We start from the raw sequence: 17000 nt of genomic DNA, 5'->3' as shown, positions 1-17000 counted from the left end.
GCCACCTTCAAAAGGTGGAGGCAGGACGGGGGGACACTGACAGTCAGGGACCTATACACGGACGACAGGATCGCAACACTGGACGAACTGACAGAGAAATTTCAGCTAGCTGGGGGGAACGAGCTACGGTACCTGCAGCTCAAAAACTTCCTACGAAAGGAGACAAGGACGTACCCACAACCGCCACGACAGACACTACTGGAAGACCTACTGGACGCAAGTATCCTAGAGAAAGGGAACTGTAGTGACATGTATGACCGACTGGTAGATAGGGACGACACCGTACTGGACGCAACAAGGAGGAAATGGGAGGACGACCTGGGGATGGAGATCGGGTGGGGACTCTGGAGCGAAGCACTGCATAGGGTCAACTCCACCTCCACGTGCGCAAGGCTCAGCCTGACGCAACTAAAAGTGGTACATAGAGCCCACTTAACAAGAACCCGTATGAGTAGGTTCTTCCCGGAGGTGGAAGACAGATGTGAACGGTGCCAAAGAGGCCCGGCCAACCACGCCCACATGTTCTGGTCTTGCCCCAGACTCGTGGAGTACTGGACAGCCTTCTTCGAGGTAATGTCCAAAGTGGTGGGAGTGAGGGTGGAGCCATGCCCGATAGTGGCGGTCTTCGGGGTTTCAGAACAGCCAGATCTATTCCTGGGGAGGAGGGCGGATGCCCTTGCCTTTGCCTCCCTGATCGCCCGCCGTAGAATCCTGTTTGGCTGGCGGTCAGCAGCACCGCCCAGAGCTGCGGACTGGCTGTCCGACCTCTCGGAATCTCTCCAAATGGAGAAAATCAAATTTGCCATCCGAGGGTCGGACGACGGCTTCCACAGAACGTGGGAGCCATTCATGCAACTGTTCCGGGACCTATTTGTGGCCAATGTACAAGAGGAAGAATAGTCGGGGGAAGGTAGCGGGAGGGGGGGGGGGGCTACAGGTTCGTTACGGGGGTTCGATGGCTAGCTAAGGCCCAAAACCAAGCTAAATAAACATGTTGAGGGGGGGGGGGGGGGGGGCGCAGTTACTACTACGAAGATGCTTACCTGTAAATATGTATGTTAATTTTTGCGTGTTTGTTTTTGTTTGTTTTTTTTTTTTTTTTTGTTTCTCTCTCCTAACAATTTGTAATTTGTTCAATATAAAATACGAAAACTGAATAAAAACATTTATAAAAAAAAAAAAATGTGATTGAAAATCTGTGGCCGATTTGAACATTTGAAAACTGCACACCTTTTGGACACATTTTACTTGAGGATAAAATTTCCACTGAAGGATCCATCAGCTTTGTCATTTTAATGTCCGACAGTAGCAACCCGGTACTCATCTGAATTATGACATTTTTCTACAGATTGCCGAGGGAATGGCCTTTATTGAGAGGAAAAACTATATCCACCGAGATCTTCGCGCAGCAAATATTCTGGTTTCTGATGAACTCTGCTGCAAGATTGCTGATTTTGGCCTTGCTCGTCTTATCGAAGACAATGAATATACAGCAAGGGAAGGTAAGGCGTTACCTCATGGACCAAAAAACAGGTGCGGTGGGATGGAGTATCCTGCTCATAGAGGTCAGGAAAGCTAGACTGAGGAACTGTGTCATTAACCGTACTGAGCAACGATCTAAGGATCTGGATGAACTTCTGGAGAGAGGAGTGTTCATTTAGGTAGAAACCTCCTGTTGTTTTACGAGGGAGGAAAACAATCATACAACCATAGTCTGATACAGCACCATTCTACCCATCTTGCCTTGCCAGGTCTTTGGGACAGCTATTTAAATGTTACAGAACCTGGACCAGGCTTCGATTTAAATTGGACGAAACTGGACGAAATCGATGAGTTTTCAAATTGTAAGCTGTGGGGAAAGAATCCAGGAGTGATTAAACTGACAACCTAGAGGTCCATTATATTAAAACAAACACTATTATTAACATAGAATTTACTCCATTATTATTCAAGGAAAAAACAGCTTTTCAATTAACAGTTAAACAGTTCCAAAAATAAGAAAGGTATTTGAGCTTATTTTCTCATTTACTTCTAAACTTTTAGTTAAGCAAAATTCACACACACAGGTCAAATGCAATTTGGATTGGATTGCATTTGATTTATTGGCACGTGTATCGAGGTGCAGTGAAAAGCATTGTTCTGCGGACAGTCCAGACAGATCGTTCCATACATGAAAAAACACAGGACATGCATAAATACACAATGTAAATACATAAGGACAGGCGCCGGGTGAGCATACGGAGTGTAGTATTACCCAGTAGAGAAGGTGCATGAAGAGATCAGGTCAGTCCATAAGAGAGTCTGGTAACAGTGGGGAAGAAGTTGTTTTTGAGCATGTTAGTGTGTGTCAATAGATGGGAGGTGGGTTTGTGTGGTGGACTTGGAGGTATTCACAACCCTCTGTAGTTTCTTATGGTCTTTGGCCGAGCAGTTGCCATACCAGGCTGTGATGCAACCTGATAGGATGCCATCTGTAGTGCATCTGTAAAAATTGGTAAGAGTCAATGTGGACATGCCGAATTTCCTGAGTTTCCTGAGGAAATGTAGGCACTGTTGTGCTTTCTTGGTCGTAGCGTCGATGTGGGTGCACCAGGACAGATTGTTGGCGATGTGCACACCCAGGAATCTGAAGCTGTCAAATCACCACCTCGACACCATTGATGCAACAGGGGTGTGTACAATACTTCACTTCCTGAAGTCGATGACCAGCTCTTTAGTTTTGCTGACATTGAGGGAGAGTTGGTGTTACACCATGCCACTAGGTTCTCTATCTCCCTCCTTTACTCTTAATTAATAATTAATTATTAATAACGTTAACACTCAGTGGCTTACAGATTTATTCACAAGGTCCTTGGGAGAGAAGCTTTCAGAATTCAGTCTGAGGAACACACCTCCCTTCCTTAGAAACCTGGACAGAACTCTAAAAACTAAACTAAAATAACAGACACAGGGCAGAACTCAAAAAGGAACAAAAACAGCCCCAACCCCTCCCATGAGTGACATCACAGCCTGTATCACTGTTAACTGCTTGAATCATCATAGAATCCCTACACTGCAGAAGGAGGCCTTTCAGCCCAGCGACTCTGCACCAAATCTCCAAAAAAGCACCCTACCTAGGCCCACCTTGCCCTATCCCTGAAACACCTTAACCTCACCTAAACGTTTGGATACTCGGGGCAATTTAATATGGCCAATCCAATAGCCTGCACATCTTTGGACTTAATCACAGCTTTAGCAGACATGTGAGGTGCGATTTTACGGCTGTATCACAAGTGAGCGCAACATGGCCATTTGATTGCGGGAGAGGCCAAAATCGAGAACGCGTCAGGCGCCGATTGGTTTACGATCTAATTGGCCCACTCACATTGGAGAATTTAGGAAGCTGTTGCGGCATGACGAGAAACCAATAATTACCACTCAAGGCCAATCTCCATACAATTAATGGGAGCGACCCTCTATCCAACGGCCTCCCATGATCCAACTGCCTCCCCAGCAAGAGGTCATGTGGACTCTGATCAGTACATCTTTCTAATAACGTGAAGCTGGCGGAATGACTGCTATGGGGATCCAAGGAGGTGAGTAGTCATCTTCGCTCCCGGGCAAAGAGCCCAGGGGCGTGGGCTGCTGCCCCTGTACTCGGGGGGGGGGGGGGGGGGGGGGGGGTCCTAAGGTACCTTAGGAAACCTGCATCATTGCAACTCCTTTGTCTTTTTTCTGGCAGAGTTGAGAGATGTTCACTCCCCATTATCCTGACTCCAACTGAAATATATCCAGCTAAAACAAGACTTAAAAGCTTTTCTGCCTTCCAAGGCCTCCAGTTGCTAAGCAACGAGTGCTACTTTTATTTATTCTTGCGCCATAACCTTCTTAAAGCACGATAGAATCACAGTTGAAATTAAAAACAACCCCACAGCATCAATCTAGCTGTAGGTTTTACTTTTCCAGGCAGAGAAACATTAAATTAAACACACTTAAAACTATTCCTTATTTATAATGTTCACCAATACAAATATAAATCCCTTAAAACTACCTTTGCTTTCCTAACAATTTTGAATTAGGTAGCCTTGCTACAATTGCACAGAGTTTTAATGAGATTGTATTTAAGAAAGGATCTGTTTGCATTGAAGGTGGTTGACTGGATTGGTCCCTGGGATGAGGGGGTTGTCCTGTGATGAGAGGCTGAGTAAATTGGGTCCATTTTCTCTGGAATTTAGAATAACAAGGTAAATCCATTGAAACATTCAAGATTCTGAAAGCGCTTGGCAGGGTAGACACAGAAAAATAGTTTCTGCTGATCGGGGAATCTAAAACATGAGAGCACAGTCTCAGGAGAAGGGGCCAATTATTTAGGACTGAGATTAAGAGAAACTTATTCACTCAAAGGGTTTTGAATCCTTGGTATACTCTACCCCGGAGGGATGTGGATGTTCCATTGTGTGATATATTTAAGCCTGTGATAGACAGAATTTTGGTCTCTCAGGGAATCAAAGGATATAGGGAGTGGTGGGAAAGTGAAGTTGAAGCTCAAGATTGGCCAAGACAATATTGAATGGTGCAGCAGGTTTGAAGGGCCGAATGGTCTACTCCTCTTTTTCTTTTGCCATTAACTTCAATATCACGTTGTTAGCAAATTCTGGCTCATGTAGTCATTCAGAATTCATTTACCTATTGAAACAATTAGATGCCATGGGAATCAGAAGGAAATACTCTTGGGATAATTGAGTCTAAAACTGAGAGCTAATGTGATACTTCTCCATCCCAAATTTCAGTCAGCCGCACCTGCTTTACATCGGTAAAAGAAAGCCAACTGTTTAGGCCGATTTGTCTGTGTATCCCTTGTACACCTCCTGGTGGTTGGTCAGAGAGCAGATGCATGATCGGTAATCATGAGCACGAGGGAACACAAGAAATGCTTTAAAAACCGAGCAAGAGACCAGCCTATACTATCAGCTGCTGTTAGGATAACTTCTCGATTTACAATTTCAAAAATATCATGAAATCTGGAATGCTGTGACTGTCAGAACATTGAACCAGCGATTTTATTATCAGAGTCAGAGATTGCAAGGTGCTGAATACAGCTGAACTTTGAATAAACAAGCAGACCGTTTTTTACAAGGATGTGGCTCACTCGAAGTCAGTGGGTTGAATCTTGCACCCACTGCTGTGGCGGGTTTGGTGGCAGGGGTTATTTAATTGTGTGGAAAGGTTAAAGGTGGGGACCCTGCCTCCTTCCCAAATCCATTCTGATTAAATCTGTTCACCTGATGAAGGAGCTGCGCTCTGAAAACTAGTGATTCGAAACAAACCTATTGGACTTTAACCTAGTGTTGTAAGACTTCTGTCTGTGCCTACCCCAGTCCAATACGGCATCTCCACATCCTGGTTAAATCTGCGGCTGGAAGCCCTGTGGACGGCCTTCAACCCGGCTGCCAATCAATGCCCACTTAAGTGCCTCATCCTGCTACCACTGGTATTGACCTAGTGGTAGGTTGTGGTAGTGGTAGGTGGGCTCGCCATACAGAGACATACATGTTGGATCAAAGACTTCTGGCAGAGGATCCCTCATTGAAAGACATTTAGTGCCTGATCAAGAGAACCAGCATTGGGAATGGGAGGATCCACTGACACAATCCCCCTGTCCTTACTGCCAAACCCCTCTCCCACCACCCCCTTCATATAATCCCCCCTCCCTGCCCCTTGCTGCCATCATTCATCTGTGCCTGGGTCCCTTCTTGGTCAGAGGCCTTTGGTAGGTGGTGTACTAGCAACAGCCACCACCACACTGCTAGTGTCGCTACTGAGTAGAAGAGCTGGCTGGCAGCTCTCGGTTAGCAGGACCTCCACCCCCCAAGGGCCCTTGATCCCAGAGAAGGCTTTTCACTGGTCTGTCAAGTGCCTGAGTGGCGCACGATGCAGCAGGCCTTCTCCAAAAGAGGCGATTTGGAGTTCTGGCTGGCTCCTTAGCTGGTGGCTCAGAGCCCTGTTGCCTTCGCAGGATATCTCCCAGTAAGTTTAAGGCAGTTTACATTTCAATCACATTTTTGTTTCCAAAGTGACATCTTTCAAAACCTAAACTTTGAAGATCATTTTAAAAACTCAGATAAACACTCTTGTAGTATTTTTCATTTGTTATTTATGGCAAGACTGAGGGAAATTGGAAAATCCCAACATTGATTTGTTTTTCACTTTGGTACAGAAATACAGCTGCAGCTTTCAATTGTTTGCACATCAATCAGCAAACTAGAAATTATGACAGCTGAATACTTTTGAATTATTATTTTTAACTCCAGGCCATGATAAGTCAGGAATTATTTTAAGTTCATTTTCCAGCTGCCACATTTAAAAGTTGTCATTAACCCGTCTAAAATAAATTAAATTGGGCAGCACGGCGGTGCAGTGGTAGCACTGCAGTCTCACGGCGCCGAGTTCCCGGTTCGATCCCGCCTCTGGGGCACTGTCTGTGTGGAGTTTGCATATTCTCTCCGTGTTTGTGTGGGTTTCACCCCCACAACCCAAAGATGTGCAAGGTAGGTGGATTGAACACGCTAAATTGCCCCCTTAATTGGAAAAAATGAATTGGGTACTGTAAATTTAAAAAAAATTAAATTGACAATTCCGTGAACGAGACATGCAGAGTGTTGAGCAGTGCTCTATAAATAGTACTTTGCTGAATTTCTTCCCCTAACACTTTGAAGACATATCTTTTATCCTCGGCCTTCGTTGATTCATGTTTTAATAATTGTCAGTGCATTGTTTCAATGTTCCACTCAGTAACAGATGTATGTTGTAAGACAATGAACAGGAAATCAGTCAGTGTGGGAAAGAATACTGACACCATGCCGGAAGCCACAAAACATTACTGTCTGATGCAACTTTATTATTCTGATAAACGTCTTAGGATGAAGACACCATGTAGGCTTTCAGCTATATACCCTAAGGTACAAGCCTGCAATGTGCATTGCCGAATAGTAGCTCAGCACACTACATTACTTTAGTATCTTCCAGTTTTCCATGTCATCCAGACATTGCCAGAATCCATTACATTGCCTGATGAGGAACAATATAAGTCTTGTTACTTGGTATAGCTTTGCACAAGAGATAAGATCAGGAGTAGACCATATGGCCAATCGAGCCTGCTTCCCTATTCAATATGATCATGGCTTATTTTGGGCTTCAACTCCATTTTCCTGCCCACTCCCCATTTCCTTGATTCACTGAGAGACCAAACATTTGTCTATCGCAGCCTTAAATATATTCAATATTGCAGCGTCCACAAGCCTCTGTGGTAGAGAATTCCGGCGTCGGAGCTGCATCATGTGAATCGTGCTCCCCCTCCCCGGCGATTCTCCGGCCCGGCACGATTCCCATTCCACATTGTCAGATAGATACCAGTGTTGTAGCTGTACTGGAACAGCTTGGCTAGTGATGTAGCTTGTTCTGGAATACAAGTTTTTAGTACTATTGCTGTTATTTTCCAATGCCTTCAGCCATTTCCTGATATCAGGTGGAGTGAAACGAATTGGCTGAAGATTGATATCTGCGACACTGGGGATCTCAGGAGGAGGCCGAGATGGACCATCCACTCGGCACTTCTGGCCTAAGGTGATTGAAAATGCTTCAGTCTTGCCTTTTGCACTGATGTGATGGGTTGCTCCACCATTGACGATGAGGATATTTGCGGGACCTCCTCATCCAGTGAGTTGGTAAATTGTCCACCACCATTCACGACTGGATGTGGCAGGACTGATCCGATCCATTGGTTGTGGATCACTTAGCTCTGTCCATCACTTGCTGCTCACGCTGTTTGGCATGCAAGTAGTCCTATGTTGTAGCTTTACCAGCTTGACACTTCATTGTTTGGTATGCCTCATGCTGCTCCTAGCATGACCTTGCACACTCTATATTGTACAAGGTTTGATCCCCTAACTTGATAGTCATGGTAAAGTGGGGATATGCCGTGCCATGAGATTATGGATTGTGGTTGAGTACAAATTTGCTGCTGCTGATGGCCCAGGGTATCTCATGATGCCCATTGCCCAATCTGTTTCAAATATATTCAGTTTAGTGCGATGGTAGTGGCACACATTACATATTGTGCCAGGGTTTCTGCTGCTGATGCTTATCCAGTGACTGCATCTGGAGGATTGAAATGTGTCAGTATTTGGTGAGCACAGAATAAAACTTTGCCCAGATGTAGCCCATAATCAAACATACTGATAATGTCAAGACACAAACTAGAAGAATGGTTAACTCAATTATTCATACTATTCATTAATGACTTGGATGATGGCATAGAAAGTCATATATCCATATTTGAGGATGATACAAAGTTAGGTGCATATTCAAAGCCACGGCAGCTAACCTGGACGAGTACGCAACCACCGTCACAGACTTCATCAACAAGTGTGTCGAGGACTGTGTACCAAAGAAAACAGTACGGATGTTCCCCAATCGGAAACCCTGGCTCAACCAAAGGGTTCACTCCCTGCTGACGTTCCGGACGGAGGCGTTCAAGTCTGATGACCCTGACCTATATAAGGAATCCAGGTACGACGTACGGAAAGCCATCAGGGATGTAAAAAGACAATACCCCATCAAACTAGAGTCCCAGGCTAATGACACTAACATACAACGTCTATGGCAGGGCCTACACAAGATCACAAGCTACAAAGCAAGGCCAGGCGGAATATCTAGGGCTGGAGCATCCCTACCATGGTAAAGCGAAAAGTGCAGAGGATACTGGAAGTCTGCAGAGGGATTTGGATAGGTTAAGTGAATGGGCTCGGGTCTGGCAGATGGAATACAATGTTGACAAATGTGAGGTTATCCATTTTGGTAGGAATAACAGCAAACGGGATTATTATTTAAACGATAAAATATTAAAGCATGCCGCTGTTCAGAGAGACTTGGGTGTGCTAGTGCATGAGTCACAGAAGGTTGGTTTACAAGTGCAACAGGTGATTAAGAAGGCAAATGGAATTTTGTCCTTCATTGCTAGAGGGATGGAGTTTAAGACTAGGGAGGTTATGTTGCAATTGTATAAGGTGTTAGTGCGGCCACACCTGGAGTATTGTGTTCAGTTTTGGTCTCCTTACTTGAGAAAGGACGTACTGGCGCTGGAGGGTGTGCAGAGGAGATTCACTAGGTTAATCCCAGAGCTGAAGGGGTTGGATTATGAGGAGAGGTTGAGTAGACTGGGACTGTACTCATTGGAATTTAGAAGGATGAGGGGGGATCTTATAGAAAAATTTAAAATTATGAAGGGAATAGATAGGATAGATGCGGGCAGGTTGTTTCCACTGGCGGGTGACAGCAGAACTAGGGGGCATAGCCTCAAAATAAGGGGAAGTAGATTTAGGACTGAGTTTAGGAGGAACTTCTTCACCCAAAGGGTTGTGAATCTATGGAATTCCTTGCCCAGTGAAGCAGTTGAGGCTCCTTCATTGCATGTTTTTAAGGTAAAGATAGATGGTTTTTTGAAGAATAAAGGGATTAAGGGTTATGGTGTTCGGGCCGGAAAGTGGAGCTGAGTCCACAAAAGATCAGCCATGATCTAATTGAATGGCGGAGCAGGCTCGAGGGGCCAGATGGCCTACTCCTGCTCCTAGTTCTTATGTTCTTATGTTCTACCCAATGAACTGAACAAGTTCTATGTCCGCTTTAAGCAGTCAGCCAATGCATCAGTGCCACCCACTCCAACAGCCCTGGAAACACCCATACCCATTATTACAGCCTCCAAGGTAAGAGCTGCCTTCTTGAAAGTGAATCCGCGGAAAGCGATGGGCCCCGACGGAGTCCAGCAGCGGGGCTGCGAGAAACATGGTGGGTGTGGCGCCAGACCGTCATCACGCGACGCCCAGATGATGCGGCTCCGCATCATTTTATGTATGCGATCTGTGCACAGACCCCGACACAGAAAGATGGCTGCACCCGCCGTGCCGCTCTCAGGTTCCGGGACAATGACCTGGAGACACTGCTGGACACAGCAGAAGAGCGGTGGGCGATCCTGTGCCCAAGACATGGCTACCGGCACCCGGCCAGCACAGTCAGATGCAGCTGGCATGATGTGGGCATCGCCGTTAGCGCTGTGGGGCACAACCCACGCCCGGGAGAGCAGTGCTGCAAGAAGCTCCACAACCTCACGAGGACAGTCAGGGTCAGTACCCCGAGAGTTCCCCCGGGCCACACCTCACCCCTCCCTCCCCTGCCCCACCACGTGCCGCCTTGGGGAGCACCACGTACCTCAAGACCCTTCGAGCTGCCATAGCATAGTGCCCAGTACACCCCCCAGTCATAATGTTGCCAACATCTGCGTGTCTTGCCGCTGACCATCTAGTTCTGATGGGACTCTGGACAGTGACGCACAGAGGACGGGGACTCTGGACAGTGACGCACAGAGGACGGGGACTCTGGACAGTGACGCACAGAGGACGGGGACTCTGGACAGTGACGCACAGAGGACGGGGACTCTGGACAGTGACGCACAGAGGACGGGGACTCTGGACAGTGACGCACAGAGGACGGGGACTCTGGACAGTGACGCACAGAGGACGGCCAGACAGATGATGGACAGACTGGACACTGCCTCTCACATGGACTGGGGACAACGTCCATCGGTCCAAGACACAACCCAGGAGACCCCAGGCCTGCGGTCCGATGAGGACATGGACCTTGCGTCACTGCTGTCGCCCACACCCTCCACCATCGCAGATACCCTCACCTCGGTTGGGTACATTAGTGATGAGGCTTCTGTGACACTGACTGGTGCGCACCACACAGCCAAACCGGTTCAGCAGGTGGAGGTAGGAGCAGCCGAGGGGCTGGACGGTCGGAGGGCAGCCCAGCCCCAGCACCCAGCTGGTGCCCAAACATTACGATCTGCAGGAGGGGGGTTAGGGGGGTGCATTGACACATTGACAGCCAGGTGCCATGGGATACATATGTGACCCGGTTGGTTGGTGTCGCTACAGACCCCTGCCCACAGTATCCGTCCACCACACAGTTTTACCCGCTCCTCCTCATTGCGCCACCGTGGGCTGGCCATGCCCTCATGGGGACTGGCATGTGTGTCGGCGTGACCCTTTCCAGAGATGGGCTCCGTCAGCTGGGTGTTGCGGCACCTGTGTGGGGGGGTGCTGGGCGCACCCAAGGTCAAGTCGTGTGGCCGTGCGGGATGGCAGCGCCAGTGGCCTTTGCTGATCAGCATGACCTCAACTTGCAGGCGTGGCTTCGCCACCGTCCTGCCATGGCAGGCTGGCTGGCATGTCGCTCCCGCGGAAAACCCACCCCCCCTGGGAACATGGAGGCCCGCTGCCCTGACCTCGCCCACCCGAACATGACTGCACCCTCCCCCCACTCCTCCTTCCCCCCCCCCCCCCACCTCCTCTGCTCCCCCCTGATGCACGATCAATTATGACGAGACGAGAGTAGAATGTAATCGAGGCTTTATTACGCAGAGATGTGTGGCCTCCTGCAGCAGCTGGCCAAATGGCTGCTGTTCAGAGCGCACACATGTGTACTCCATCCGGGCCGCTGAATAGTGGGGGGCCCGGAGGATCGCAATCGGGCGATTCTCCGGGAGGCGCGGCGCCGACCTCGTTGATACCGTTCTCGCCAGTTGGGAGAATGGCGGAACGGTGTCGGACACGCGAAAATCTGGCGGACGACAATTCTCCCAAACAGCATGGCATGGGTTTGCGGATATAAGTTTGCAGATGATGCGATTGTGGTGGGCCGTATCTCAAACAACGACGAATCAGACTACAGAAGGGAGATAAATCACTTGGTTGCATTTGTGTACCGAAAACAACCTCTCTCTAAATGTTGGAAAGACCAAAGAACTGATCATCGACTTCAGGAAGCGTAGCACAACACCACCACCCCCCACCCCAGCCCCCCCTCCTACGTGAATGGCTCTGAAGTGGAGATGGTCGGTAGCTTTAAGTTCCTGGGGGCCACCATCACCAACAGTCTGTCCTGGTGCACTCACGTTGATGCAACAGTTAAGTAGGCCCAACAACATCTCTACTTCCTACGGAAGCTAAAATAATTTGGCATGTCTGCATCGACTCTCACAACCTTCTCCAGATGTGACATAGAGAACATCCTATCCAGCTGCATCACAACTTGGTATGGCAACTGCTTGGTCCAAGATCGCAAGAAACTGCAGAGTGTGGTGAACTCAGCCTAACGGAGCACACAAGCTTGCCACCCTCCCATTGATTCTGTATACACCTCCCACTGCCTCAGGAAGGCAGACAGCATTATCAGAGACCCTCCCACCCAGGCACTGCCTTCTTCCAGACCCTTCCATCAGGCAGAAGACACAGAAATGAAATGAAATGAAAATCGCTTATTGTCACGAGTAGGCTTCAATGAAGTTACTGTGAAAAGCCCCTAGTCGCCACATTCCGACACCTGTCCGGGGAGGCTGGTACGGGAATCGAACCATGCTGCTGGCCTGCTTGGTCTGCTTTAAAAGCCAGCGATTTAGCCCTGTGAGCCAAACCAGCCAAACCAGTGAGTCTGAAGACCCGCACGTCCAGCCATAGGAACAACTTCTTCCCCACAGCTACAAGACTCCTCAACGACTCCCCCTCGGACTGATCTGTTCCTTATAAGAACACTATTCATGACGTTGTGTGCTGCTCTTGCTCATGTATTTGCTTTGTTTGGCCCCTTGTTCCGCACTGTAACCAATCACTGTTTGTCGATGTACCATTTGTCAATGCAGTCTGTTGATTATTCTTTTTGTCTACTATGTACATACTGTGTATGTTCCCTCGGCCGCAGAAAAACACTTTTCACTGACTTGGGACATGTGACAATAAATCAAATCATATCAGGTGGCATTGTAGACAGCCTAGATGATAGCATAAAATTGTAAGGATATATTGTCAGACTAGGTGAATGGGCAAAATTGTGCCAGATGGAATTTAATGTGAGCAACTGTGAGATTATCTATTTTGGACTAAAATAAGGTTAGCGCAGAATATTTTCTAAATGGAAAGAGATTAGGTCAGTGGATGTCCAAAAAGACCTGGGGGTTCAAGGGCATAGGTCCTTAAAATGGCAGAAATAAGTGCAAAAAATGATCAAAAAGGCTAATGGAATGCTAGCCTTTATATCTAGAGGATTGGAACATGAAGACACTGGGGTTCTGCTGCATCTATCCAAATCCTGGTTCGACCCCACTTGGAGTACTGTGAGCAGTTCTGGGCATCACATCTTCGGAAGGATATTTTGGCCTTGGAAGGAGTGCAATGTAGGTTTAGAAAAATGATACCTGGATTACAGGGGTTGAGTTACAAGGAGAGATTACACAAATTAGGCTTCACTAGAATTTAGAAGGTTAAGGGGTGATCTGGTCGAAGAATTCAAGACGCTAACAGAGAAAGACAGGGTAGATAAAGAGAAATTATTTCCACTGGTTGGAGATTCTAAAACTAGGCGACATAGTCTAAAAATTGGGCTGGACCATTCAGGAGAGATGTTAGGAAGAACTTCTTCCCTCAAAGGGTGGTAGAGGTTTGGAACTTTCTCCCACAAACAGCAGTTGAAGCTAGAATACTTGTTAATTTTAAATCTGCGATAGATATTAAGGGATATGGGCCAAAGGGCAGCTATATGGAGTTAGCTCACAGCGGCCCCCCCGACGATTCTCCGACCCGCGATGGGCCAAAGTCTCGCTGGTTCTATGCCAATCCCGCCGGCGTAGATTATTCTAGGTCCCTTCCCGGCAGGACCTGGCGGCGTGGGCCGGCTCCGGGGTCCTGGGGGGGGCGCGGGGTGATCTGGTCCCATGGGTGCCCCCACAGTGGCCTGGCCTGCGATTGAGGCCCACCGATCCACGGGCGAGCCTGTGCCGTGGGGGCACTCTTTTCCTATGCGTCGGCCATGTCAGTCTCCGCGATTGCCGACGCATAGGTGAACCCCCCCCGTGCATGCGCGGGGATGACGTCAGCAGCCGCTGACGCTCCCGCGCATGCGGGATTCGCGCCGGCCGGCGGAGTCCCTTCGGCCCCAGCTGGCGTGGCGCCAAAGGCCTTCCACGCCAGCCAGTGGGGCGCAAACCACTCCGGCGCCGGCCTAGCTCCTGAAGGTGCAGAGGATTCCGCACCTTTGGGGCGGGCTGACGCTGGAGTGGTTCACGCCACTCCGTTCCGCCGGGACCACCCGCCCCGCCGGGTACGGGAGAATCCAGCCCACAATCTCATTAAATGATGGGACAGGCTCAAGGGGCTGAATGGCCTACATCTGTTCCTATGTTCCAATGTAACTTTGTGCAGGATATAGGGCTGCTGCCACTGTAATGTACATCCCACAGCAAAAATCCCCACTTTGATTGGAGGAAATATAGGAAAATTGGAGTTGGTGTTGCTAAAGGAAAAATACCAATGTTACTTACTTTGTTTATCCATGAATTATGGGGATGTTGATAAGAATACATCAGGAGAAACTGTTTCTATTGGCAGGACAGTCGGTAACTTGAGGACACAGATTTTACATAATTGGCAAAATTCTAGAGAGATTAGGAGAAAGCTTTATTTGTGCAGTCGTTTGCTCTGATCTGCAATGCATTGCTTGAAAGAGTGGCTTAAGCAGTCTCAATAGTAACTTTCAATACGTATGAATATAAAATTGAGAAGGAGAACTTTGCAGGGTCATGGGTAAAGAGCAACTGGATTTGGACAAACTGGATAGCTTTCAGAGATCAGCACAGACAACAGATCTCCTTCTGTGTTCTGTAATTCGGTGATGAAATAATACAATAAACATAACAAGTAATTTGAATGGACCTTTATAAAATTGAGCATCACAGACCTATGGTCAGTAGCTGAAAAACAGTTCATTTCAGTTGAAATTCCCCCTGCCCCCTTTCTAGCAATGGGACTGTCCCAGGAGAACGCACTGGGTATCATTCAGAGAGGAGGTAAACCCTGGAGTAGCTGAAGTCCTTGTTATCATAAAGGGAATCACAATTAACATACAACGTTATGAAAATGAGTCAATCCAAAACTGTTAGCAATAACTGCAATCTGTTTTTCACATCCACAATCCTCCATTTAGGTAGTGCAGCCATTTTGGTAACCAAAATTACGATGGGCCTTTGAAAGAACGCAGAGAGAAAAATTTGAAGGTTAGAAACGGAAAAAGATCAATAGCACCCAGTTACTCTTATCTAGGTAATATCACAGGTGATATATTGATGTAAGGGGTTCCCTCACAGTTTACCTTATCTATTTGGCTGGACGTTTGAGAAATGTTTAATCAGAAATAAACAGTTAAAGTTCATGAAGTGAACATTATTTCTAAATCAGTAATTAGTCAGTATGTAATTTGGTTCAGAGTGCCATCTGGTGGTAGCCTTAGAAAAACTGTAAAGGTTTTTAAATTTAGATCTATCAATTAAAAACAAAGTGTGGCTCGGAACATAAGGACATGAGGAGGCCATATTGTCCCTTGAGCCTGTTCTGCCATTCCTCATGACTAATTGCAAAAGATTCTTCCAGAATATGTAACAGCGTATGTAATGGGCAGCACGGTGGCACATTGGTTTGCACAGCTTCCTCACAGTGCCAGGGACCCGGGGTCAATGTTGGCCTTGCGTGACTGTCTGTGTGGAGTTAGCACTTTCTCCACGTGTCTGCGTGCGTTTCCTCCGGGTGCTCCAGTTTCCTCCCACAGTCTAAAGATGTGCAGTTTAGGTGGATTGGCCATTCCAAATTGCCCCTTAGTGACCAATGGTTATGTGAGGTTATGGGGATAGGGTTGGGGAGTGGACCTAGGCAGAAACATAGAAACATGGAAACATAGAAAATAGAAGCAGGAGGAGGCCATTCTGCCCTTCGAGCCTGCTCTGCCATTCATTTTGATTATGGCTGATCATCAAGTTCAATACCCTGATTCCACCTCCCCCCCCCCCCCCCCCCCCCCCCCCCACTCCCCGCCCCCCATATCCCTTGATCCCTCTAGCCCCAAGGTCTATATCTAATTGCTTCTTGAAATTACACAATGTTTTAGCCTCAACTACTTTCTAGGTTGCTCTTTCAGAGAGTCGATGCAGACTCGATGGCCCTAATGGCCTCCTTCTGCCCTGTAGGAATTCTATGGTTCTAAGTTGTCTTTGTGCCTTAGATAAATAAAAAAAAATTTCCCACAATGCAATCCCAGTACAAAGAACACTTACATCAGTAACAATTGATGTAAGTTGCAATTCGCATACCATTACAACCGGTCCACATCAGACGCCATTTCCCTGGCCCTACACTCATCCCAAGAGCATCTCGAAAACAAAGACTCCTACATCACATTCCTATTAATTGACTACAGCTCCGCCTTCAACACCATAATCCCAGCCAAGCTCATATCAAAGCTCCAAAACCTAGGACTTGGCTCTCCACTCTGCAACTGGATCCTCGATTTTCTGACCAACAGACCACAATCAGTAAGAATGAACAACAACACCTCCTCCACAATAGTTCTCAATACCGGTGCCCCGCAAGGCTGCGTACTTAGCCCCCTACTCTGCTCCCTGTACACACACGACTGTGTGGCAAAACTTGGTTCCAACTCCATATACAAGTTTGTTGACGATACGACCATAGTGGGCCGGATCTCGAATAACGATGAGTCAGAATACAGGAGGGAGATAGAGAACCTAGTGGAGTGGCGTAGCGGCAACAATCTCTCCCTCAATGCCAGCAAAACTAAAGAGCTGGTCATTGATTTTAGGAAGCAAAGTACTGTACACACCCCTGTCAGCATCAACGGGGCCGAGGTGGAGATGGTTAGCAGTTTCAAATTCCTAGGGGTGCACATCTCCAGAAATCTGTCCTGGTCCACCCACGTCGATGCTACCACCAAGAAAGCTCAACAGCGCCTATACTTCCTCAGGAAACTAAGGAAATTCGGCATGTCCACATTAACCCTTACCAATTTTTACCGATGCACCATAGAAAGCATCCTGTCAGGCTGCATCACAGCCTGGTAAGGCAACT

The 17000-nt window shown here is 47.6% G+C and overlaps 1 protein-coding gene across 2 annotated transcripts in view; it reads left to right on the top strand.

The window, feature by feature from the left end:
- The window catches only part of LOC119964754 (proto-oncogene tyrosine-protein kinase LCK-like), a 156376-nt gene that overhangs the window by 130822 nt on the left and 8554 nt on the right, over positions 1-17000 (top strand). For both annotated transcript variants that reach the window (XM_038794710.1, XM_038794700.1), the window contains one exon: positions 1349-1502. In XM_038794710.1, coding sequence (XP_038650638.1) covers positions 1349-1502 — 154 coding nt within the window. The remainder of the gene's footprint in view (positions 1-1348; positions 1503-17000) is intronic.

The sequence above is a fragment of the Scyliorhinus canicula genome, chromosome 1, assembly GCF_902713615.1.
Source record: "Scyliorhinus canicula chromosome 1, sScyCan1.1, whole genome shotgun sequence".
In the NCBI taxonomy this organism is placed as follows: domain Eukaryota; kingdom Metazoa; phylum Chordata; class Chondrichthyes; order Carcharhiniformes; family Scyliorhinidae; genus Scyliorhinus; species Scyliorhinus canicula.
Note: the sequence above shows the minus strand (reverse complement) of the source record. Positions and strands in the feature narration are given on the sequence as shown.